Source organism: Artemia sp. Qi Xiang Cuo, chromosome 2 (genome assembly GCF_049724085.1).
Source record: "Artemia sp. Qi Xiang Cuo chromosome 2, ASM4972408v1, whole genome shotgun sequence".
Classification (NCBI taxonomy): Eukaryota; Metazoa; Arthropoda; class Branchiopoda; order Anostraca; family Artemiidae; genus Artemia; species Artemia sp. Qi Xiang Cuo.
The window spans coordinates 51,369,014-51,394,660 of record NC_142795.1 but is presented as its reverse complement, the minus strand read 5'-3'; the positions used below and the strand labels follow the sequence as shown (position 1 = coordinate 51,394,660).

General features: G+C 36.6%; 1 protein-coding gene across 1 annotated transcript in view; it reads left to right on the top strand.

Moving 5' to 3' along the window:
• LOC148955348 (E3 ubiquitin-protein ligase MYCBP2-like) overlaps window positions 1-25,647 on the top strand; it is a 470,872-nt gene that overhangs the window by 56,732 nt on the left and 388,493 nt on the right. The window contains 2 exon segments of the mRNA XM_089101721.1: window positions 990-1,143; window positions 22,594-22,772. Coding sequence (XP_088957847.1) covers window positions 990-1,143; window positions 22,594-22,772 — 333 coding nt within the window.

Here is a 25,647-nt window from a genome sequence, read left to right as displayed (position 1 = left end):
GTTGCTTTCCGGAAGGAGGTCGCCTGTGCCCTAATACAAGCACACACGTCAACACTTCGATCAGTTGGTCGACCAAGGAAATCAAACGTGGAAACAGAAGAGCAAACAACGGTAGGGAGGAAGCGGAAGATCAGCTGCAAGCCTGTGTCTGATGTGCGATATGATGGATATCATCACTGGCCTGTAAATACAGGGGACAAGCACGCCCAGAGATGCAAGATGGACGGCTGCAAGCTAAAAACCACAACTAGATGTCAAAAATGCAATGTCGAGCTCTGCTTTCGGGGCGAAAGAAATTGTTTCAAGGATTTTCATGTAAAGTAAAGTGGTCACGTTGTCCAATTAACTGGACATCTATTTTCGTCATCCTAATAAATGAATTTGAGCAAATCACTTCGGTAATGGCTTACTTATGCTCTAAATAGTAGGTTTAAATCAGGGAATAATTTTTTTCACCTAGGAAAATAATTCGTGACGGAAGGGGTTAAAGAAAGAATTGCAGTAAATATTAAAAAAACGACATTTCGGATAAAAACAAAATAAAACAAAGATAAAAATAAGAACAAGACAGGTCAGAGAACTTAGATTCTAGGCTTGAGGATACTGTCAAATCCAAGTCCAAATATCTCATATTTAACTACTACAAGGGGCAATTAAATTGCCCCTTGTAGTAGTAGTAGTTCTATTGTCCTGTCTCTATAATTTGATTGTTCTGAAATCACTTCAGCTGAAGTGTTTTGAAATTTGTGCAAGCATGGTACAGCTTAGTACAAATTGGTACAGCAATAGCCGCAGATAGCAAGGTTCCTGGAAAGTACACACATTTCAATGGTAAAAAATTACATTGCCTAGTCAAAGTACTATAGCATCGTGAAGTATTGCGTCACAGTCGAATCATAACACCCGCTGTAGCTGCACATGCCCGTTTTCAACATTTATTATTTAGTTGAGAAGATAGACAACTTTCTTGCCTAATTTTATTCTTTCAGATGGTTTGCATTGGGCTTAAATGTGTGTATGACCTGCTGGAGGTAGATTGTTCAACAAGCGGTGAACAATGCAAGAAAGCCCTTCTGGGTCTTTTTGATACTTTACAGTACCTGGAACCGGAAGCTCTCCAAGGCGAGGACAAGAATTCAATAGGTAAAATATGTATACATTTAGAATTATATATATATATATAAATATATATATATATATATATATATATATATATATATATATATATATATATATATATATATATATATATATATATATATATATATATATATATATATATATATATATATATATATATATATATATATATATATATATATATATACTATTTATAGTGTTTAGAACTCTTTGTCTTTATCTTAATAGTTTCATTTTCTAAGAAATTATTATAGTATACTAGAGAAAGCATGCCGGAGATTGTATTTAGACTGCGTGGGACCATCTTTGTTTTATGCTGTTCTTCGCTGTGCTGTGTAACAATTAAATTTTGTTTAATGTTCTCTTTACGCTGATTATAAAGATTAAGAGGGGGAGATGTCATCCTCAAAGACCAAATTTCCAGAACTCTCAACTACGTTGAAGAAAATTGCTATCCAAAAATTTCAATTGGATGTGTTTGGGGAAATGGTGGGCGTCAGAGGGGGTTAGTTGCCCTTCAATCACTTCCGACTATTAAAAAGGGTACTAGCTCTTTCAATTTCCAATCGAATGAGCCATTTTTGAAGTTTCTTCGACAACGCTTTCTATAAAAACCTTGCATAACTTACCCTTAACCTGAGGGCTGTGCGGGGGTTGTCATCCTCAAATACAATATTTCAGGGCATTTCAATTCCGTTGAACAAAATGGTTGCCATAAAACTTTGATTAGATGTGTTTGGGGAAATAGTGGGCGTGAGAGGGAGGTTACTTGCCCTCCAAAAACCTTCGACTATTAAAAAGGGCACTAGCCGTTTCAATTTCCAATCGAATGATTCCTTTTTGAAGTTTCTACGACAACGCTTTCTATAAAAAAAACCTTATATATCCCCAGGGCATAAATCAAAACCCTTGCCCTGAGGGCTGTGGGGGTAGTGTCATCCTCAAAAACATAATTTCCAGTTTGTTTAACAACGTCGAACAAAATGGCTATCTCAAAATTTTGATTGGATGTGTTTGGGGGAAAGGTGGGCGTGAGAGGGAGGTTAGTTGCTCTCCAATCACTTTCGACTATTAAAAAGGACAATAGCCATTTCAATTTCCAATCAAATGAGCCCTTTTTGAAGTTTTTACGACAACGCTTTCTATAAAAACCTTATATGCCCCCAGGGCATAATTTACAACCCTTGCCCTGAGGGCTGTGGGGGGAGGGGTTGTCATCGTCAAAGACCTAATTTCCATAACTTTCAACTGCGTTGAACAAAATGGCTATCTCAAAATTTTTATTGTATGTGTTTTGGGAATAGGTGGGCGTGAGAGGGGGAATACTTGTTTTCCAATCACTTTCGATGATTAAAAAGGGCACTGGTCCTTTGAATTTTCAATCGAATGAGTCCCTTTTGTAGTTTCCTCGACACAGCTTTCAATAAAAAGATTCATTGCCCCCAGGGCATAACTTATAGACAGTTCCCTGGGATTTGTGGGGGACTGTCCTCCTCAGAGGCATAATGTCTATCTGGAAATCAACTACGCTGAACAAAATGGCTATCTCAAAATTTTGATTGGGTGTGTTTGGGGAAATGCTGGACGTGGAAAGGGTGTTTGTAGCCTTCCAATCGCTTTCGACTATTAGACAGGGCACTATCCGTTTCTATTTCCTATCGAATGATTCTTTTTTGAAGTTTCTACGACAACGCTTTATATAAAAACCTTATATGCCCCCAGGGCATAACTTACAACCCTTGCTCTGAGGGCTGTGGGGGAGTGTCCTCCTTAAAAACATAATTTCTATCTGGAAATCAACTACGCTGAACAAAATGGCTATCTCAAAATTTTTATTGGGTGTGTTTGGGGAAATGCTGGACGTGGAAAGGGTGTTTGTAGCCTTCCAATCACTTTCGACTATTAAAAAGGGCACTAGCCGTTTCTATTTCCAATCGAATGATTCCTTTTTGAAGTTTCTACGACAACGCTTTCTATAAAAAAAAGCTTATATATCCCCAAGGAATAAATTAAAACCCTTGCCCTCAGGGCTGTGGAGGTAGTGTCATCCTCAAAAACATAATTTCCAGTTTTTTGAACTACGTCGAACAAAATAGTTATATAAAAACTTTGATTGGATGTGATGGGGAAAATGCGGGGCGTGAGAGGGGGGTTAGTTGCCCTCCATTTCCTTCTGACTCTTAAGAATGCCACTCGCCCTTTAATTCTCAAATCAAAAGTGCTGTTTTTGAAGATTCTAATAATACATGGTCTATAAAAACCTTATATGCCCCAGAGGATAATTTACGACCCTTGCCCCTAGGCCTGTGAGGGGAGGGGGTTGTCATCCTCAACAACCTAATTTCCAGAATTTTCAACGACGTTAAACAAAATGGCTATCTAAAACTTTAATTGTATGTGTTTAGGGAAAAGTTGGGCGTGAGAGGGGCGTTAGTTGCCCTCCAATCACTTTTGACTATTGAAAAGGGCGCTAGTCCTTTGAATTTCCAATCGAATGAGCCCTTTTTGAAGTTCATGCGACAACGCGTTCTTAATAAATCTTGTGTGTCCCCAAGGCATAACAAACAACCCTTGCTCTGAGGGCTGTGGGGGGGTGTCCACTTCAAAAAAGCAATTTCCATCTATAAATCAACTACGCTCAGCACAACGCCTGTCTCAAAATTTTTATTGGGTGTGTTTGGGGAAATGCTGGACGTGGAAAGGGTGTTTGTTGCCTTCCAATCACTTTCGACTATTAAAAAGGGCACTAGCCGTTTCAATTTCCAATCGAAAGATTACTTTTTGAAGTTTATAAGACAACGCTTTCTATAAAAAAAAAAGCTTATATATCCCCAAGGCATAACTCAAAATCCTTGCCCTGAGGGCTGTGGGGGGAGTGTCATGCTCAAAAACATAATTTCCAGTTTTTTGAACTACGTCAAACAAAATGGCTATCTCAAAATTTTGATTGGATGTGTTTGGGGAAAAGGGGGGCGTGAGAGGGGGGTTAGTTGCTCTCCAATCACTTTCGACTATTAAAAAGGGCTCTAGCCATTTCAATTTCCAATCAAATGAGCCCTTTTAGAAGTTTTTACGACAACGCTTTCTATAAAAACCTTATATGCCCCAGGGCATAACTTACAACCCTTGCCCCTAGGGCTGTGGGGGGTGGGGGTTGTCATCCTCAAAGACCTAATTTCCAAAACTTTCAACTGCGTTGAACAAAATGGCTATCTCAAAATTTTTATTGTATGTGTTTAGGGAATAGTTGGGCGTGAGAGGGGGGTTAGTTGCCCTCCAATCACTTTTGACTATTAAAAAGGGCACTAGTCCTTTGAATTTCAAATTAAATGAGGCTTTTCTGAAGTTTTTATGATAAAGCCTTATAAAATACGCCTTATAATCACCATTATAGTAGATTAAGCACCTTTACCTGAAAGCTTTGGAGAGTATCCTCCTTAAAAACAATATTTCCATATCTCAATATCAACTGTGCTGAACAAAATGACTATCTCAAAATTTTGATTGGGTGTGTTTGGGGAAATGGTGGATGTGGAAAGGGTGTTTGTAGCCTTCCAATCGCTTTCGACTATTAGAAAGGGCACAAGCCACTCCAATTTCCAATCGAATGAGCCCTTTTCGAAGTTTCTACGACAACTCCTTTTATACGAAGTGCCCTGGTGTAAGACCAAGAACCAAAAAAATATAATTCATTGTGCCCACATCGTTCTTTACTTAGGCAGCGCTATCGTGCTGCCTATGATACTACCAAGGTAAGTGAAGCTGCCCACCTGATCAATTTTTTCGTTACCCATCGTCACCTTTTCATCTTCGCTTATTCCTTGCCTTAATGACTTAGTATTCTCAACGTTAATTTTTAAACCTATCCTAGCACACTGCACTCGCAAAACCTCTAAGAGTTCGTTCATTTTGCTCACACTTTCATCTAGGATGCTTACATCATCAGCATAATCTAAGTCCAGGAGACTTTTTCCTTCCCATTTGATTCCGTGCTCTCCCATTGCCTTTCCTGTGCTCCTTAAGACAAAGTCCATCAAAATAATCCATATAAAGGAGGATAGAACACGACCCTGCTTAACTCCTGATTTAATGCAAAACCAGCTGCTAACCCCATTTCCTACCTTAACCGCAGCAGAGTTATTCTTGTACATAGCACTAATCACTTTAATGTATTTGTCTGGTATACCATACAAGGATATAACCTTTACTAAAGCTCTTTTATCAACAGAATCGAACGCTTGCTCATAATCTATAAAACTGAGGACCAAAGGTGTTTAACAACTCAGGCACTTCTCAATTATTAGCCTAAGAGTGAAAATTTGGTCGACACATCCTCTACCTTTTCTAAAGCCGCACTGTTCTTCTCTTAAAACTTTTTCTACAGCATATCTCAGTCTAAAAAGTATCATATTACTAAGTAATTTGCTACCTAAAGAACCCAGACTAATGCCTCGATAATTAGCACACTCACTTTTATCACCTTTCCTATAAAGTGGGTTAATTAACGTTTTCCTAAAATCGTTAGGTACTTCCCTTTTTTCAAAAAGTCATATTCATAATCTCCAGTAACTTATTTCTAACCTCAGAGCCACCATATTTAAGAAACTCATTTACCGCACTATCTGCACCTAGAGCTTTATTATTTTTTAATACTTTTAATTTATATTGCCAATTGCTCCTCGCAAAACAATTCTTTCTTGAGATCGAAGGTATCACAAATTTTTTCATATCCTTCTATATCTTTTCCAATAAATCCATCTCGGTTAAGCAATTTGTCAAATTATTGGTCTATCTCTCTTTTATTCATTCCTTGTTGCTTATTGGGGCCCCATTCCTATCTTTAATTAGGCCAAGTCCGGTTTGACTTCTCCCCCTCAATTTGTTAACATGCCAGTACAATATTTTACTATTATGCCGTCTAGCTGCATCTTCCAGATCCTCGGCAATTTTATCCATGGCCTCCACTTCACACCTCCTTAGTTCATATTTTAATGCTTTCTCCACTTTCTTTACATTCATTTTGTTTTCATATGATCTATCATTCAGATACTTCTTGTACAAGTCCCTTCTCCTTTCTATTAAGCATAAAGCTTTTTCACTAATTTTCTTAGCAGCAGTCCTAGCTTTCTTCCCTAAGACACCTTCAGCAACTTCACAAATTATTTTTCTAAAATTATTACAACCATCTTCCACATTGTCAAATTTTAAACTCTGAAGTTTAGTATTCAACTGTTCCTGGTAAGTTTCTCTCAAACTCACGTGAATACCATGTTAACTTATGAGCCATTTTATGACCAAACACAGTATGGTTATAACTAGATTGTTATACCTACAAAATTGCAAAAGTCTGTATCTATTACTGTTTTCGTTTCCTACACCAAATTTACCTAGGCTAGGATACCATATATCCCTATTTCTACCGACCTGGGCGTTAAAATGTCATAATAAAAACATCATATTTCTACCTGGAACCCTGTCTATTTGCTCCTGTAACTGCAAATAAAATAAATCTCTGTTACTATCTCTATCATTTCGTTCTACAGGGGCATATACTACTATGACAGATACTCTGCACTTTTTTGTCATAAAATGAGCAATGAGTATTTTGTTATTAATAACTTCCCAGCCTAAACAAGACTCATCAACTTCCTGATTCATCATTAGCCGCACTCCCTGTCTATGTACCCCATCCTTCCTGTCTGAGTAAACAAATTCTATATCACCTAATTTCATGCTTCCTACCCCTGGGATATGAGTTTCTGAAACTCCTAATAAGTTCATTTCAAATCGTCTGAATTCGTCTGTTAAAATGTCGATACGATGGTCATTTTTAACGTCGTAACATTCCAAGTTCCACTTTTCATGTTCTTTAAATCATTGAAATTATTTTCGCCTCAGGAAAAGCAATGACCCCGGATACCAGTGCAGGACGGGGATCACTTATCTTCTCAAGTCTACATCGAAGTGCTTAAGCCGGCTTAGAACCGGACAGCAAGAAGTCCCTGGGACCTCCATGAATGGAGGCTTTGTGCAATCCTGGGCCCATCTTGGGCACAACATGGTTTTTAGCACTTAGCGATGCTCTTCTATCAACAAGAGTCGAAATCCTACACAGACCTACAACAATCCATAACAATAACCGACACAAATTAAATAATATCTAGAAAAATATATAAAATATAGTTAAATATATTATGGCCTGGTTCAATTGACCATTCCTCTCGACATTTTTTGAGATTTTATCTCAATATCCTCAGTCTTTGTAGTAGTCACTACAGAAGCAGTAACGGCAGTAGTAGTAGTTGAAGTAGTTGGCTTTATGGTAAATTGATTGTCCCCTCGTCATTCCCTGAAATTTCTGTTTTAATTCCTCAGTCATTCCTGAGTTATGCCCTTTTGACAACCTGCATGCACTTAATGTGTGTTGATTTAGTTCAACACCAGTAGTGGGGCAATAATACATTTAAATAGGCCCATAGGAAATTAGTATGGGCTTTCAAATGCGCCCATACAAGACTCCCATAGGATTTTAGATGTGCCCTGTTTCAAGCGCAGCCTTGTTACGTCACGACATCCCTGGCAAGATTCCGAGCGCATGCTCTGTCTGCGTGACCAGATGACGCAATTGTGTTTCAGTATTTGCATATGATTAATCGGAGTGTGGTCGGTATAATGCACAAGTACCAATAAGTGGAGCTCCTAATCCCTCGCGCCTGGGCAATGCGGTCCCATGTTTCCACCGACCAGCTGGCAGGATTCCTTGGATTTCAGGTGTTCCAATATTGTTTCAGTACTGGCAGGCTTCCCGGGATTCCAGGTATTTCAGTATTTTTCATATGATTAATTGGAGTGTGGCCGGGATAATACACAAGTAGTAATAACAGGGAATTCTAAGTGGAGCTCCTAATCCCTCGTACCTGGGCAATGCGGTCCCATGTTTCCAGGTGTAATATGCTTGACGCAATTTTATTTCAGATGGCGAGATTCCCCCGACACACCCATCTGGACTCCAATGACGTCAAACGGCTTATCTCGTTTTAAACCGTCAGGTGTAATATGGATGACGCAATTTTATGTAACCTTGCGACAGGACCCGTGGGGAATCCCCGCTTCGCGACGGGGAAAAACCGGCAATTTGACTTTAAAACAAGCATTTCATATTTACAGCTAAACAAGTAAAAAGTACCAGGCACCAAAAACTCCTAATCCCTCATTTCTATCTTTTTTTCAATCTCACTTTAAAATATTACCTTACCCAAAAGTCGTCGGCTATTTATATCGTAATCAAATCTCCACTAAAGTCTCGTACTTTGGCGAAATGTAGTCTAGATGCTAAACAAGATTGAATTTTATTGGTTGGCATGGGTTCGCCCTATATTTTACTTTTAACCAACAAACTGCGCCGGGTGAAACCTATAGAACATGATCAAAGGGGAAGGCGTCATAACATCGAACCGTCAGGAACACGAACGTCAGGAGCAGTACAAAATCTGTCATAATATCCACAAGAAAATCCGTCAGAACCTCGAACCGTCATAACATCGGAAATTTTAAAACTTTTGTTTTTGGGGTTTTAGGGGGAAAAGGTAACTAGGTTAGGTTGCGCATTTAATATATTCTATGCTTCACTCCCACCCCCTGATGTGCAAATATATAGCCAACATCTGTTTCTAAACTATTACATACTTGTTACTATTATATAAACTTATAAATTTTTTTAGATGTTATGACGGTTCGATGTTATGAAGTTTCGTGCTTGTGACGGCTCACCGAAATGGTAGCACCCAGATCAAAGTTGTAAAAAGCGCCACCATAGCGGAATAATGTGAATGGGCCCGAATCCAAACGTTAACGTTAACCCAGTAAAACATTAAAACGTTTTCATCTTACGGATTCCAAGCGCGTCTGACACGGGTTCATCAAAATTGTAACGCGCCAGAATAGCATGGTTGAATACGGGTTCTAAGAAGTCATTCGCTCGTGTTAAACACGGCACTCAAAACGATAATCTGCACAACCCGTGTTGAACTCCGTGTTGGAGGTGGATGGCCTGAAAATAAGGCTTATATGACCAAATATGACCATGGCAAGCCAATTATTACTTATGGGACCCTCCCTTGTCTTAAAATTTGAACTGGTGCCTGCCTACTTCCCCGCTAGAGCAGAGATATCCAGTCCAAAATAGAAATATTGTTCGATGGAAAGAAAGCTTGCCTGCGTAACTTCATATAGTTCTTCCGAATCTAGGCTTTAAAACTGCACTTTAACTCACAAAGCTCTCGCTCAATTACTACCATCCTTTTAACTCCCAGCTAAAAATTATGTGCAGCTTTCCGAAATGTAATGTCATTCGTCAATCCCTCCTGAGGTCGAAACAAAAGAGTGTTCGTAGCTTATAAGTATGGAAACTGCCACTAGTGTCGGCAAAAAAAAAATATCAACGCCATCTGGCATATTCTTTATTAGTAATTTCTTGTCGTTTTGAGTTTGAATTTTAACAGGTACCAATATCTCCTGAGCTTAAGTTTAAAATGGCCTTTACTTTTCTTTGAAAAACTTATTCCTCGGAAAGTGTTTGTTTAATTAATTTTTGTTCGTTTTTTATTACAAAAATTCTAATGTTTTTATTGCATGGGGGGGTTGCTTACTGTCCGATTATTCTTGACTTTAAAAAACGGATCTAGAGCTTTTAATTTAAATCGAATGAGGCTTTTTTCAAAGTCTATACGATTACCTCTTTGATAAAAACCTTATATATGATCAATAGACAGCTTGCTAAAGTTTTCTTCCTTCTTCCAAGTACGCCACCCCCACCCCAAAGAATTTAACAAGGTAAAGTTTTGTATTGGAAGAAAATATAGTAATTATATTATAATTATCAAATTATAAGGTTAAAATACATACTCCGTGACAGATACAAAACCGCTTTGGCACACAAAATGCTATTAAGGTCAATTCCAAGCAGTCGTGATCCCTTTGTGTCAGCAAGTGAAATGGTCAAAACACCCTTATTGGAGCTATTTTTTCAATCCATTCATTGTTGCCAATCGCTGTCCACAAGTTATGCAAGCGAATCGCAAATGCTAAACCCTTTTTTTAGAGCTATGATCGCAATGAATGGTACCTGTTATCAGACAAAAATGCCAATGGCCAAAAAAAAAAAAAAATAAATAAATAAAAAACGCCATGCTGGATGTGCTTTAAAAACCCTTCTGGTTGAAAACATGTTTGTTATCGTTAACCATTTCAATAGATTGATATTGTTCCAAATTTATATATCTTGCTTTTGCAGTGTGTAGGAATCGGAGGGGAATCCCCGCTCGCTTGGAAAGGTACCAAAGGGACATAAGCAAATAGCACGTAGTTTTATAACGTGTTTAATCACGTGTAGAGGTCGCATAGAATAACATTGGAAGGAACGTAGCGCTATAGAATAGCATGGGAGGGAACATAAACCCTTATAATAGCATAGGAAGGACCATAGCGCTATAGAATAGCATAGGAAGGAACATAAACCCTTAGAATGGCATAGGAAGGAACATAATTCACCCAAATCCATAAGTACATACCCTAAAAAAGTGTCAAGGAACGTAATCTCCCCAAATAGCACAGGAAGGAACATAATCCACCCAAATCCATAAGTACATGCCCTGAAAAGGTGTCAAGGAACGTAATCTCCCCAAATAGCACAGGAAGGAACATAGTCGGCTAGAATCCATAAGTACATGCTCTGGAAAGGTGTCAAGGAACGTAATCTCCCCAAATAGCACAGGAAGGAACATAGTTGGCTAGAATCCATAAGTACATGCTCTGGAAAGGTGTCAAGGAACGTAATTTCCCCAAATAGCACAGGAAGGAACATAATCCACCCCAATTCATAAGTACAGGACCTGAAAAGTTGTCAAGGAACGTAATCTCCTAAAATAGCAGAGGAAAGAACATAATCCACCCAAATTCATAAGTACATACCCTGAAAAGTTGGCAAGGTCCGGAATCTACCCAAATAGCACAGGACGGACCATAATCAACCCAAATCCATAAGTACATGCCCTGAAAAGGTGTCAAGGAACGTAATCTCCCCAAATAGCACAGGAAGGAACATAGTCGGCTAGAATCCATAAGTACATGCTCTGGAAAGGTGTCAAGGAACGTAATCTCCCCAAATAGCACAGGAAGGAACATAGTCGGCTAGAATCCATAAGTACATGCTCTGGAAAGGTGCCAAGGAACGTAAAGTAAGCAAATAGCACAGGAAGGAACATAGAGTAAGCAAAGTATAAAGTCACACTCTACTTATGCTCCCAGGGTATAACTTAAAACCCCTGCCTTGGGGGTTGTGGGGGAATGTCCTCCTCAAAAATATAATTTCTATCTGAAAATCAATTACGTTGAAAAAAATGGCTATCTCAAAATTTTGATTGGATGTGTTTGGGGGAATGATGGGCGTTGGGGGGGGGGGCTAGTTGCCCTCCAATCACTTTCGACTATTAAATAGGGCACTAGCCCTTTGAATTTCCAATCGAATGAGCCTTTTTTGAAGTTTTTACGACGACGCCTTCTACAAAAACCATATATGCCCCCAGGGCCTAACTTAAAACCCTTGTCCTAAGGGTTGTGGGGGAGTGTCCTCCTCAAAAACATACTTTATATGTGAAAATCAACTACGGTTAACAAAATGGCTATCTCAAATTTTGATTGGATGTGTTTGGGGGAATGGTGGGCGTGGGGGGCGGCTAGTTGCCCTTCAATCACTTTTGTCTATTAAAAAGGGCACTAGCCCTTTGAATTTCCAATCGAATGAGCCTTTTTTGAAGTGTCTACGACAACGCTTTCTACAAAAACCTTATATGCCCCCATGGCATAACTTAAAACCCTTGCCCTGAGGGTTGTGGGGGATTATCCTCCTCAAAACTATATTTTCTATCTGGAAATCAACTACGCTGAACAAAATGGCTATCTCAAAATTTTGATTGGATGTGTTTGGGGGAATGATGAGCGTAGGAGTGGGGGGGGCAGTTGCCCTCCAATCACTTTCGACTATTAAATATGGCACTATCCCTTCAATTTATAATTGAATGAGCCATTTTTGAAGTTTGTACGACGACGCTTTCTATAACACCTTATATGCCCCCAGGGTATAACTTAAAAGCCTTGCCCAGAGGGTTGGGGGATTGTCCTCCTCAAAAATATATTTTCTATCTGAAAATCAACTACGCTGAACAAAATGGCTATCTCAAAATTTTTATTGGATGTGTTTCGGCGAACGATGGGCGTGGGGGGGGGGGGGGCTAGTTGCCCTGCAATCACTTTCGACTATTAAAAAAGGCACTAGCCCTTTAATTTCCAATCGAATGAGCCTGTTTTGAAATTTCTACGACAACGCCTTCGATAAAAACCTCATATGCCCCCAGGGCATAACTTAAAACCCTTGCCCTGAGGGTTGTGGGGGAGTTTCCTACTCAATAACATATTGTCTATGTGGAAATCAACTACGCTGAACAAAAGGGCTATCTCAAACTTTTGATGCGATAGATTTGGGAGAATGATGGGCGTGGAGGGGGGAGGGAGGGATAGTTGCCCTCCATTCACTTTCGACGATTAAAAAAGGCACTAAAACTCTCAATTTCCAATCGAATGAGCCCCCTTTGAAGTTTCTACCACGACCCGTTCCATATGAAGTGCCTCTGGGATAAAACGTTGGAGTCGTATGGCCTTTACTATAGGCAACGCTACAGCGTTGCCTCTGATGAGTAATACAAATCTGTGCTGAAAATATCGGAACTTTGAGAATTTAGATAACAAAAAAAAACACTTTTTGTTGCGCTATCTTTAAATTAGTTTAAATGATTCTTTCGAAAAAAAAAATTCAAATAAAAATAAAGAGCCATATTAAACCAAAGACTAGCATAAATAAATTCCTATAATGATTCAAACCCAAAATGATAAGAAACTGCGGTACTGTTTCGCTTAATGGTTTCGCTTAATGTTTAATGTTTCGCTTAGTCGAATGAATGCCGTGATGGAGACCCGTAAGCGGGTAATTGTTATCTAAATTAATTTAAAAAAACTTTCCGAAAAATAACTTTTTCAAATAAAAGTAAAGGCCATTTTCTTAAGCTCAGAAGATACAAATACATTTTAAAATTCAAACTTAAATCGACCAGAAAATACTGCTAAAGAGTAAATGAAACCCTAAACGAAAAGAAATTAAATAAGGTATCGTATCAAAAACATAACAAACAATGATCTGAACTGGTAAATAAATCTTGAAGCAATCACTGCTTAAATGTAATATAAATATCGATTTTAAAACGAAAAAAAAAAATTCCTATTGAAGTATAAATGAAACTTAAAACGAACAGAAATTAAAAAACAATCAATGCAAACAAACATACAGTAGATATTAATGTAAATTAATAAATAAATCTTAAAACGAGCGAAACTTAAATTTAATATGCAACTCAAGATTGAAACGAACAAAAATCACTGCAAACAAGAGTTTGGGTATCACTTCCTTCTTTCACTGTAAAAGTCTAAAACCTACTGCGTCATCTGCGCTTTACTGAAAACCAATTTTATGACAAATATTTTCTTTTGTACATAATATTGAAAATAAACATTAAAATCATAGTAACATTTTGAACTGATGAGCTTTCAGCAATCAATATCATTATACATCAAATATTTAGTTTAATTTATTAGCTCTTTTTAAAGTTGTTCAAGACGGATATAGTTTCACTTCAAACAAGTGTTTGGATACTGCCTCCTTTCTTAACTGTAAATAAAAACCAAAAGCCTACTGCGTCATTGGCGCTTAACTGAAAACGAATTATATTACAAATATTTTCTTTTCCAGTTCTTACAGCATTGAAAATAAAAATAAAATTACAGTGAAATAAATTATTGAACTGATGGATCTTTCAACAATTAATATCATTATACATCAAATATTCAGTTTGCTGTTGTTTATACTTTCCAAGACTGTTCAAGACGCATATAGTTTCAGTAAAGCGCCAATGACGCAGTAGGTTTTAGACTTTTACAGTGAGAGAAGGAGGTCATACCCAAACTCTTGTTGGTAGTGATTTTTGTTCGTTTCAAGCTTGATTTGTATATTCAATTTAAGTTTCACTCGTTTTAAGACTTATTTATTCGTTTACATTAATATTTACTGTACGTTTGTTTGCATTGATTATTTATTTAATTTCTGTTCGTTTTAAGTTTCATTTATACTTCAATAGGAAAATATTTTTTTCTTGTTTTAAGTTTGATTTTCATTTTAAATCTAAGCATTACTCGCTTTAAGATCTATTTATTCATTCATGTTATTATTTGTTGTATGTTTTGCTATGATTGTTTATTTAATTTCTGTACGTTTTGGGTTTCATTTATTCTTTAATAGTAATTTCTGGTCGTTTTGAGTTTGAATTTTAAAATATATTTGTATCTGCTGAGCTTAAGTTTAAAATGGCCTTTAGTTTTCTTTGAAAAATTTATTTTTCGGAAAGTTTTTTTAATTAATTTTGTTTTTGGTTTTTTATTGCAAAAAGTTTCAAGTTTTTAAAAATCCTTATTTCATAATCAAACCTAAAAGAAAAATTAAATATTCATCGAAGTATCAAAACTTGTATCAAAGTAACAATATCAAAGTGAAAAACGGGTTTGTGGCAACCTCGGAGTTTTTATTATCTGATGTTTGAACTATTTGTAATAAAATGGCTATCTCGAATTTTTTGTCGGATGGGCCTGGGGAAAAAGGGCATGGGATAATTAACCTTCGGTCTATTTTGACTCTTTAAAAGTGAACTAGAACTTTCTATTTTCAATCAAATGAGCCCTCTCTGAAGTTTTACGAGTATCCTTTCTATAAGAACCATATATATATATCCCCAGAGTAAAACTTACAACGCCTGTTCCTGGGCCCTGGGGGGTTGTGTCGACCTCGGAGTTTTAATAACTTTTGACCCTTGTAAAGGTCAGTAGAACTCTCGATTTCCAATTGAATGAGTCCCCTTTGAAGTTTCTACGACGACCCCTTCCATATGAAGTGCCTCTGGGGCACTAAATAATAAAACATTGGAGCCGTATGGCCTTTACTATAGGTAACGCTATAGCGTTGCCTCTGATATTTAGGATATCGCGGTACATGCCAATTAGCTGGAACTCACGCAAGAAGTGAAATTTGGTTATGCTAATGAAATAAAACAAAATAGGATGAAAATATAATAGTTTAGAAACAGATTTCGGTTTTATATTTGCACATTAGGGATGGGGGGTAAAGCATAGCATATATTAAATACGCAACCTAACCTAGGTACCTTTCCCCCCCTAAACCCCCAAAAAACAAAAGTTTAAGACAAATCACGGTCTGCAATCCAATTCTCTATTGAAAGAAACCCGTTTGACTAGTTTCTTAAGCATCTTCCCTATATAATATATCGCTTGGGTTCCGGGTTATTGACAAGTACCGACATCGCTTATATGCCCTTTCGAAAACCTATGTGCAAATAATATTTTTGTTTAATTAAAACATCCTCTAAACGTTCCTTAAAAGTTTCACTTTAATACTCTTAGCGTTATTAGTTACAGTAATCGTCGTAGTAATATTAGAAGCATGTACATGGAGCATTCTGGCTAGTTCGAAGTCTCCCACCCACAATTCATCCTGAAAAGTCTAACTTATTAATGGAAGCCGTTCTTGAGATATTTCTGTGTAACCCTTTTGAGAATATGCATAATCATAGTCAATTTGATTCAGTTCAATAGCAGCTGAAATATTCCTTGACAGCTTCACCTTAATACCCTTAGCTTGCGTATTAGCAGTAGTAGAATTAGTAGCAGTATGCACATAGCACCTTTTATTTTCCTCAACACACCAAACTGTCCTTAGGATATTTCTGATGCGCCCTTTGGCAACATGTATACGGATGGCGTGATGTGATTCAGTTCACCTTCCGCCCTCAATATTCCCTGAAAATTCCACCTTTACACCGTTCATTACCGTTAGGTACAGCTGTAATGGTATTCCCAGTAATAGAGTTAGTAGTAGTATTAAAAGTAATAGCACTAGTGTTAGTAGCAGCAGCAGTATTAACATATTGCCTTTTGGTCAGCTAAAGATTCCTCTCATCATGTTCTAGAAGTTTCAACTTAATACAATTAGCTGTTGCTATCCCATTGCTGATATATCCTTTTTATAACCTATATGTTCATGTAGTTGCTTAATTTTCATCTTAATACTTTTAGCTTACAAGTGGTTGCAATAGAAGTAGCAGTTGAACTAGTAGTAGTAGTAGTTGTCTTAGTAGCAGTAGTAGTAAATGTAATTAAAATAGGAATAACATTAGCAGTAGCGTGCACAGGGCCGGATTTAAAGCTTTGACGCTTAAGAACCAAGCGTATTTGCCGCTCCGGTTTTGCAAGATTTTCGGGGTTATTCCCAAAAATTCGGGGCGAATGGAAGCAATTAACAGAACACAACTGATGAGCGAAAAATGATGAAAGAGAGGGGTAATACGAGGCTCATTCGATTGGAAATTGAAAGTTCAAGTTCAATTTCGAAAAATCAAAGGTAATCACAGGACAATCAGCCTTTCCCGCTTAACTGACGCCCCCCCCCCAAATACATCCGATCAAAATAAAAACAAATATTTTGTTCAAAATAGTCTGAAGATCAAATAACCATGCCTTTGGGGTTAACAACCCCACCCGCATCATCGGGGGCAGGGGTTTTAATTTAAGCTAGTCGCTCTTTGATAACAAATAAGTTTTATGTGTAAAAAATTGTTTTTTACCTTTGGGGGGGGGGGGCTCACTTAAATAGAAAATAAACTTTTCAGTGCACTTTTTCAGAGTTAAAAGTGATCGGAGGGCTTCCACCCCACCCTATTTTTCCCCCAAATACATCCGATTTAAATTTTGGGACGGGCCATTTTATTTAAAACAGTTTGAAGGTTAAATAACTATACCATAGTTAAATAACTATACCATAGTTAAATAACTATGGTTGATAACCCTATTGTGTTTTACCCAATGTAAGTACGGTGGTTGAGTTGCACGAGGGTTCAGTTATACGAGGGTTAAGTCGCACGGGGGTTAAGTTGCACGGGGGTCCGGTTAGACGGGGGTTCAGTTGCACGGGGTTTCAGTTACACGGGGGTTTAGTTAATTGGGGTTGAGTTGCACGAGGGTTCAGTTAAAGGGGGTTCAGTTGCACGGGGGTTCAGTAGCACGAGGGTTCAGTTGCACGGTTGTTCGGTTATACAGGGGTTTAGTTACACGGTGGTTCAGTTACACGGTGGTTCAGTTACAGGGGTTCAGTTGCTTGGGGTTCAGTTACACGGGGGGTTCAGTTACATGCACACCGTTGGAACCATAGTTGCTTTGGACAAAAATTTTAGTGAAATAAGTTCGCTTTTCATTATCGTGTAGTTCGGGGGCATCAATTAACGAAATCATTTGAGGAGAGGAGAGAGTTTTTTTTAATAAAGACACAAAAAAAAAAAATTTCTAAGGATATTGGGTGAGAGGACATTTTTTCAATATTTTATAATGAAAATACGAAAACAAAGAATGGAAAAGGTATACCGAGTTTGAGCTCATCCCCCACCTCCAAACAAATAATTTTTTTACTTATAAAAAAGTAAGAAAAATAAACATTAGCAAATGTTTGATGTGTCTTATGTTTTTTACACCCCTTCCTCTCAGAAAAATACCCCCCCCCCTCTGAACAAGAATCCTGGACACTGCTTTGATCAAGATGACGAAAGGACTATTGAAAAAAGTGAATGTTCGGTCTTTATAATATCAATTCCTAGAAAATTTTGTAATTCACAATTTTTGAACTTTAAATTTTATAAATGAAGATTTTTTTAAATATATTTAGGCTTTTAATATTGCTAGTAACTTTGGATTTGGTGTGTATGTAATTAAATTGTCACTATGTGTTTCATTGTATTGGATTAAATTAAAAAAAAAACAAGTTTTTCTTAACTGAAAGTAAGGAGCGACATTAAAACTTAAAACGAACAGAAATTATTCCGTATATGAAAGGGGCTGTCCCCTCCTCAACTTCTCGCTCTTTATTCTAAAGTTTTTTTATTGTTTAAAAAAATAGAGTTGTGAGAAAGAGTCAAACTTTAGTGTAAAGAGCGAGACGTTGGGGAGGGGAAAGCCCCTTTCTAAGACGGAATAATTTCTGTTCGTTTTAAGTTTTAATGCCGCTCCTTACTTTCAGTTTAAAAAAGCTTGTTTGTTTTATTTCATTTTTGAACGTTTTTGAATTAATGCAGGTTTTTTATTTTGGCTCATCTTACATGAATAATTAAAACAAAATTTTAATAATAATTTTACTTTTATTTGGTTAAATGGCTTTCTCAAAAGTTGTTTAATTTTATTTACGAACGTTTTTATTAGTAATAAATATGCGTAACTTATGAAATAACATACGTCACGAACTTCTTTATTCATATATTTTTAATACGTACATTTAGGGGGTTCGCCCCCTCGTTAATACCTCGCTCTTTACGCTAAAGTTCGAATTTTATTCTAATTCTTTAAGAATTACCGCTGATTCACAACGGCCGTTAACTAGAATAAATAGCTATTTTGAAGTTGATAGAAAAAATTTAGCGTAATGAGCGTGTTGTTGAATAGGGAGCAAACCCAATCATAAACGTAATAATTTCTGTTCGTTTTAAGTCTTGATGATGCTCCTTACTTTCAGCTGAAAAACTTGTATTGTTTGATCGTCTTTAAATAGTGCTGGGAAACCCGGCACGCCCTTCATAGCAATGTCCCTTCCCCCATGACAACTTCTTCCATGGAAAAATTCACCCGCCAAACCCTCGACCCCCCACTACCAGAAAAAATCCCCCCTGAAAACGTCTGTATACTTCCCAATAACCAATACTATATGTAAACATTAGGTAAAGTTCATAACTTTCAGCCCTCCCCCTGGGGACTTTGGGGGATTATGTTATCGTAAAAGAAATAAGTTATTATATTTTTGACCATGCTGAACAAAATGGCTATCTCAAAATTTTGATCGGGTGACTTGGGGAAAAATGAGCATGGAAGGGGGCCTAGTTGCCCTCCATTTTTTTGGTCACTTAAAAAAGGTACTAGAACTTTTAATTTCCGTTTGAATTAGTCCTCCCACGATATTCTAGGACCACTGGGTCGATGCGATCACCCTTGGGAAAACAAAAAAAAATAAAAACGCATCCGTGATCTTTCTTCTTGCAAAAAATAAAAAAATTCCACATTTTTGCAGATAGGAGCTTAAACAGCTACAGTAGGGTTCTTTGATACGCTGAATCTGAGGGTGTGATTTTCATTAAGGTTCTATGTCTTTTAGGGGGTGTTTCCCCCTTTTTTCGAAAATCAGGCAAATTTCCTAGGTGCGTAACTTTTGATGGTTAGGACTAAAATTGATGAAACTTATATATTTGAAATCATTATTAAAATCTGTTTTTTATGTATCTATTGGTATCAAAATTCCGTTTTTTGAGTTTTGGTTACTATTGAGCCGGGTCGCTCCTTACTTACAGTTCATTACCACGAACTGTTTGATACTCACCAATGCAACGCATTGATTTCTGCAACGGTGTATATTATGCTGTCAATTGCTATTGATGATTCATCGGATGAATTCATTATCTTAACTCTCATGTTTGCTCTGAAACCCGTTTGACTGGTTTCTTTTAGTGTTTCCCGATACAGTATATAGCGGTGTGTAAAATATAATGCATAAGTATCAATAAGGTTTAACATTGGTGCCTAGGAAAAAGGACAATCTGGGACACAATTAAATAGCGAAAATGATGAAAAGCGGAGGAAGTGGACAGTGTCTTGAATTTGAGCACTTTTGGAACAATAAAAGAGTGTAACAAAACTAGGGAGTTTTCAGACCACACCACTTCCTACTGAGGAATTGGATCTCTTTTTGATTGTTAATGATGAAAAGGAAGCTGTTTTGCAACTTTTTTTCCCTTTTGGGCAGAGGAGACCTTTCAAATTCTCAAGCTTATATTGTTGCAGAGGTCGAATTCGTATTATAAAAAGATACGTCTTTTATCATATAAAATGCTTTAGAATTTATTATGTTTATTATTTTTTTATTCCCCCCGAAAGAAATTTTGAAATTGTTACTATCAAAGTGACTATTATAACAAGATAACAAACCGGGAAAAACTTCAGTAGAATGACGTCATATTCTTTTCTTTTGAATAGAAAAATGTCATGACGTCATGATCTTTTTATAACAGTTAAATTCATGACCTCAGTACCCCTCTTCCATAATAAAGAAAATATGACGTCATCTCTCTTTTTGCGTATATAAAACACAAAAAGTACATGCACTTTCTAAGTCTCATTAGTCTCATTGTGACCTACCAAGTGTTAGTTACTGCAAATTGAAATGATCTCTGAAGAATTTGATGAACAAGCCCTCCTGGCGAATGATTGTGAATTAATTTCCCATGAAACCTTAGAACATTATGTTAATGGTTTGGGTTTGTTAGGTGAAGGTATGTTTGAACCTGATTTACCTGAGGAGCCACAGCGGAAATTACGAGAAGAATTGAAGCCAGAAAAGAGGAAGTTAGAAAAGATACTGAGGGAAGAATCCAATAAAGAACAGGCCACAAGTCCACTTAACCCTGAACACGGGCAAATGAGTATCAAGCATCTTTCAGATCAATTAGGAAAATGCTGTATCTCGAAAGAAAATACTTTATTGATTCAGCAATTGAAATGTGTGCCGACAAAGAAGAAATCAATAGTTTTGGTTTCAGATGGCAAACCACATATAAGATCTAGAACTAGTGAGTCAACAAACTCACAAGCTTACTCCCAAGATAGAAACAAATTGGTGCGATCAAGTATCTTACTTACACCATCGCCAGCTATAGTGATAAAGGAATCGGATGAAACACGAAATTATCCTGTGAAGCGCAAGCTTGAACTAGATGCCCAGGCTAGTGCCAATATGCCAGAAAATAAAAAAAAGTGTTCACCCATAGTTTGGAACTCAAACGATTTTGCTCAAACAGACAAGAGGAGAAATACTTCGTTTTTTCGGCAACCTTGTAGATACGGACGGCAATGCCGCTATGGAAGCAAGTGCGAGTTCACTCATTATTGGAAATCAAATGATTTTGCTGAAACAGACAAGAAGAGAAATATATCGTTTTCTCGGAAACCTTGTAGATACGGACGGCGATGCCGCTATGGAAGCAAGTGCGAGTTCTCTCATTATTGGAACTCAAATGATTTTGCTGAAACAGACAAGAAGAGAAATATATCGTTTTTTCAGCAACCTTGTAGATACGGACGGCGATGCCGCTATGGAAGCAAGTGCAAGTTTGCTCATTAGTGTGGCTATTTTCTTAGAAACATTTATACAAAATTTTAGCTTAAAAAGGAGTTGAAAAGAAGAATCAGAGCATTTCGGAATTATTATTCTTAACCAAATTTTTGTTGTATTTTCCCAGCTGCCAATAAAACTTTAAGTATTATATATATATTTTTTCTTTTTAAGCTTAGTCGCAAGGCCAGTAATCAACTAACTTACCAATGAGCCAAATTATAAATTACGCCCCTGATCTATGGCTAAGATCGCCCCTCTACAATCTTACCAGAGAAGCTTTATTTTTTTGCTCTTGATATTCGCTTTCTATTAATCAGTATAGGACCCCCCCCCTATTTTGTGTTTGTTTCATCACCAACATCTCATAACCAGTTTGAAAAAAAAACTAACAACAACAACAAAAAGCAGAATCAGCAAACCAAGTCTTGGCACAAGTTTACATTCATGCTTTTGTTTTTTATGGAATTTTAGAATAGAAGGCTGATCTTCGACTCTTTATTCCAAACAGCTAAACCGAAAGGCATAGAACAAGAGACAGTGAGAATCACATTAAATTGAAAAAACAAAATGCTGCACAACAAAATCTCTGGCTAGAAGACAAATCAAAATTATAATAGAAAGGGAAAAACGTGTTGTTTTAGCATCTGTAAAGGGTGAACAGTAAGGAGGGATTGAATTCACACCAGAAATCTTTAATTCAATTGAATTTGCTGATTTGCATCCTTGTGACCTAAAACTGTAGAATATGACGAGAACATGACACAATAGTTATGACTAATATGCCTTTTGGATTTAAGCTTAATCGTTGAATTGCTCCAAAAACGTCAAGGCTTCTGTCTTTTTTTTTATTGTGTTTTCTCAATTTTGGTGATCTTAGAATCCCTATTGGGAAAAAAAATTCTCCTGTTTCTTCTACATGCTGTGTGAGCCTTTCCGAATTTCTGAACTTGGCATAATCAAGATTTATTTTCGTAAATTATTTTTGTGTGTTTATAGAGCTCTTCCTGGAAGCTAAAACGGCTTAACACTTTTTGCTTATTAACATTTTAACCTCTTCATGAACGGCTAAACATTTTTTACAGGACCTTTATTTACGACTTTGCTAAACTTGGCACGCAAATCTTCCGTTGGTGAGAATGTTAAAAGTTTGGCTATTTCGTGCGCCACTAGTCTAGCCATTGCCTGGGGCAGCACAGCTAGACTTCTTGAACTTATAAAAATTCTTCTTTTACGAGATGATTCTGAAACAACTCGAGTTACAGTAAGTCTACGATGGGATTGATGGCTTTTTTTCTTTTCAAGTCGCAGCCTTTTCAATTTTATTTGCACTCGCAGCTTTTTTTTTCTTTTCTTTTTTCTTTTTTTTTTGTCAGGGACACATGAAGATTGGGTTAAGGTTAATTTTTTTTTTGTTTTTGCGATTTTTGCTTTTTCTACATATAGCAGACGTTTTCCGAGCAGTATTTTGTTGGATATTAGATTTGGCTATCGCTTTTGTTAATTGTCGCATATTCTTTGATTTTAGTTTTTACGTTTTTTTTTTTTTTGTTTGCTACTAATTAGAATTATTAGTTACTACCTTACTTTCACGGCCAAATAAAAAAAATTAAGCCATTTTCAGTCAAGAGCCGCTGTACTTAATTTTAATTACACAAAGCCCGCCCACTACCATTTAAATTACGGCCTATGAAACCCGCTGCTAAGGGAAACAATATTGCCATAAATGTGAAATAATCTCCTTTTTTCTAGCTGCAGATTTTTTTATGGCATAATTTACAAGGAATAAGTATAAGTCTTTGTGTCATTATTTACACAAACAAGTAACACAGACATAAATATAACATTTTTGTAATTTCTCGATGCGAAATGATTCGCAGCTCTCGAGTCTCGTAAATAATTTCGTAAATCACATTGGCCTGCCATAACAAAGAATAAAAGACGAAGAAAGTTTCAAGTAAACATTTTTACATTTTCTGAACGCAAAAGCGAACGACACAAACCGGATAAAAATAAAATGACAAAAACAAACAACGCAGAAGGTAAAAAAAAGAAATAAAACCACAAATTGTAAGAATTAAAAAGTCTAGCTACGCGGAAAAAACCTACAACAGATAAAATTAGAACTAAAAACTTTAAAAGCCAAGAAACCTAACTCCAAAAGTGAGCTACCCACAAATTTCCAAGACTAACAAAAAACAATGCTCTCATTAGATATTAGCGAGTCACTTGTCCTGTTGTTTCTGATTTTTTTTTCTGTTATTGTTTTTTTCCGCTTTGTTAGGTTTTTTAGTTCTTCCAATTTGGGTTTTGTTTCTTTTTGGCTTCCGCGTTGTTTTTTTGTCATTTTATTTTTATCCCATTTGTTTCGTTCACATTTATGTTCAAAAAATGTGAACATTTTTCCTTGAGGATTCCAAATTAAAAAAAAAACTTTCCAAAAAATAAGTTTTTCAAAGAAAAGTAAAGGCCATTTTAAACTTAAGCTCAGCAGATACAAAAACCTGTTAAAGTTCAAACTCAAAACGACCAGAAGTTACTATTAAAGAATAAATGAAACCCAAAACGAACAGAAATTAAATAAACAATAATAGCAAAAAACATACAACAAGTAATAATATAAATGAATAAATAGATCTTAAAGCGAGTAATGCTTAGATTGAATATGAAAATCAAGTTTAAAACGCAATATAAAATTATTTTGCTATTGAAGTATAGGCTTAATGAAACTAAAAACGGATAGAAATTAAATAAACAATCAATGCAAACAAACGTACAATAGACATTGAATTGAAGTTATCAAGTATTTTACAATAGGTTGTATAGGTTGCATCAAGACGCTGGGTAACTGTAGGGCAGAGAAAAGTCAAGACAGGTAGTCCAAGTAATTGAGAGGCAAATGTTTAAATGGCTGGGGCACGGGTAAATGAAAGGAGTATGAATGACTATGTTATTGGACAAATACTTGTCAGGTCACTTTTTGGAAAGGCACGCCTGCCTAGAGTCTTGTCTTAGGCATGCTTATCAAGAATTCAAAAAGAGGCAAACAAGGCAAACCCACCTATGGTCTTAAGCAGGTTGACCAAGAATTTAAAATTGACATAGGACCGTAAATTTGCTTGAAATAACAGGCAAACAATCGTTTAAAGCCATCTTTATCTTTCAAATAGTACCTATTCGTTGCCTAAGCTTAGCCTAACACTCTGAAAAAAATTTGAATTTTTCACAAATTTTTTAAATTTTTGGGTCACTTGCCCGAGACTCTGGGCGGTTGTAAACGAATAAATAAATCTTTAAATGAGTAAAACTTAAATTGAATATGCAAATCAAGCTTGAAACGAACAAAAATCGCTACAAACAAGATTTTGGGTATTGCCTCCTTCTCTCACTGTAAAACTCTAAAACCTATTGCGTTATTGGCACTTTACTGAAAACCAACTTTATTACAAATATTTTCTTTTGTACTTGATATTAAAAATAAACCTTAAAATTATAGTAAAATTTTGAACTGATTAGCATTCAGTTTGATTTATTAGTTTTTTTCTAAAATTCTTAAAGGCGCATATAGTTTAACTGCGAACAAAAGTTTAGATGCCCCCCCCTTCCTTATCTGTAAATAAAAACAAAAAGCCTACTGCATCATTGACGCTTCGCAGAAAAGGAATTATATTACAAATAATATCTTTTCCAGTTCTTAGAGCATTGAAAATAAAAATAAAATTAACGCGAAATAAATTCTTCAACTGATGGATCTTTCAACAATTAATATCAATGTCCATCAAATATTCAATTTGATGTTGTTTATACTTTCCAAGACTGTTCAAGACGCATATAGTTTTCAGTAAAGCGCCAATGACGCAGTAGGTTTTAGAATTTTACAGTGAGACTCCTGCTCGCAGACTTTTACAGTGAGTGGAGATGCTCGTAAAAATTTCAGAGAGGGCTCATTTGATTGAAAATTGAAAGTTCTAGTTCAATTTTTGAGATTTAAAAGAGTTTGGATGGCAACTACCCCCCCCCACGCCCCTTTTCCCCCAAATGCATTCGATAAAAGTTTTTTGATGGCCATTAAGTTGAAAATTGTTCAAAAGTCAGATAACAAAAACTCAGGTGTCAACACAACCCGCCCAGGGCTTGGG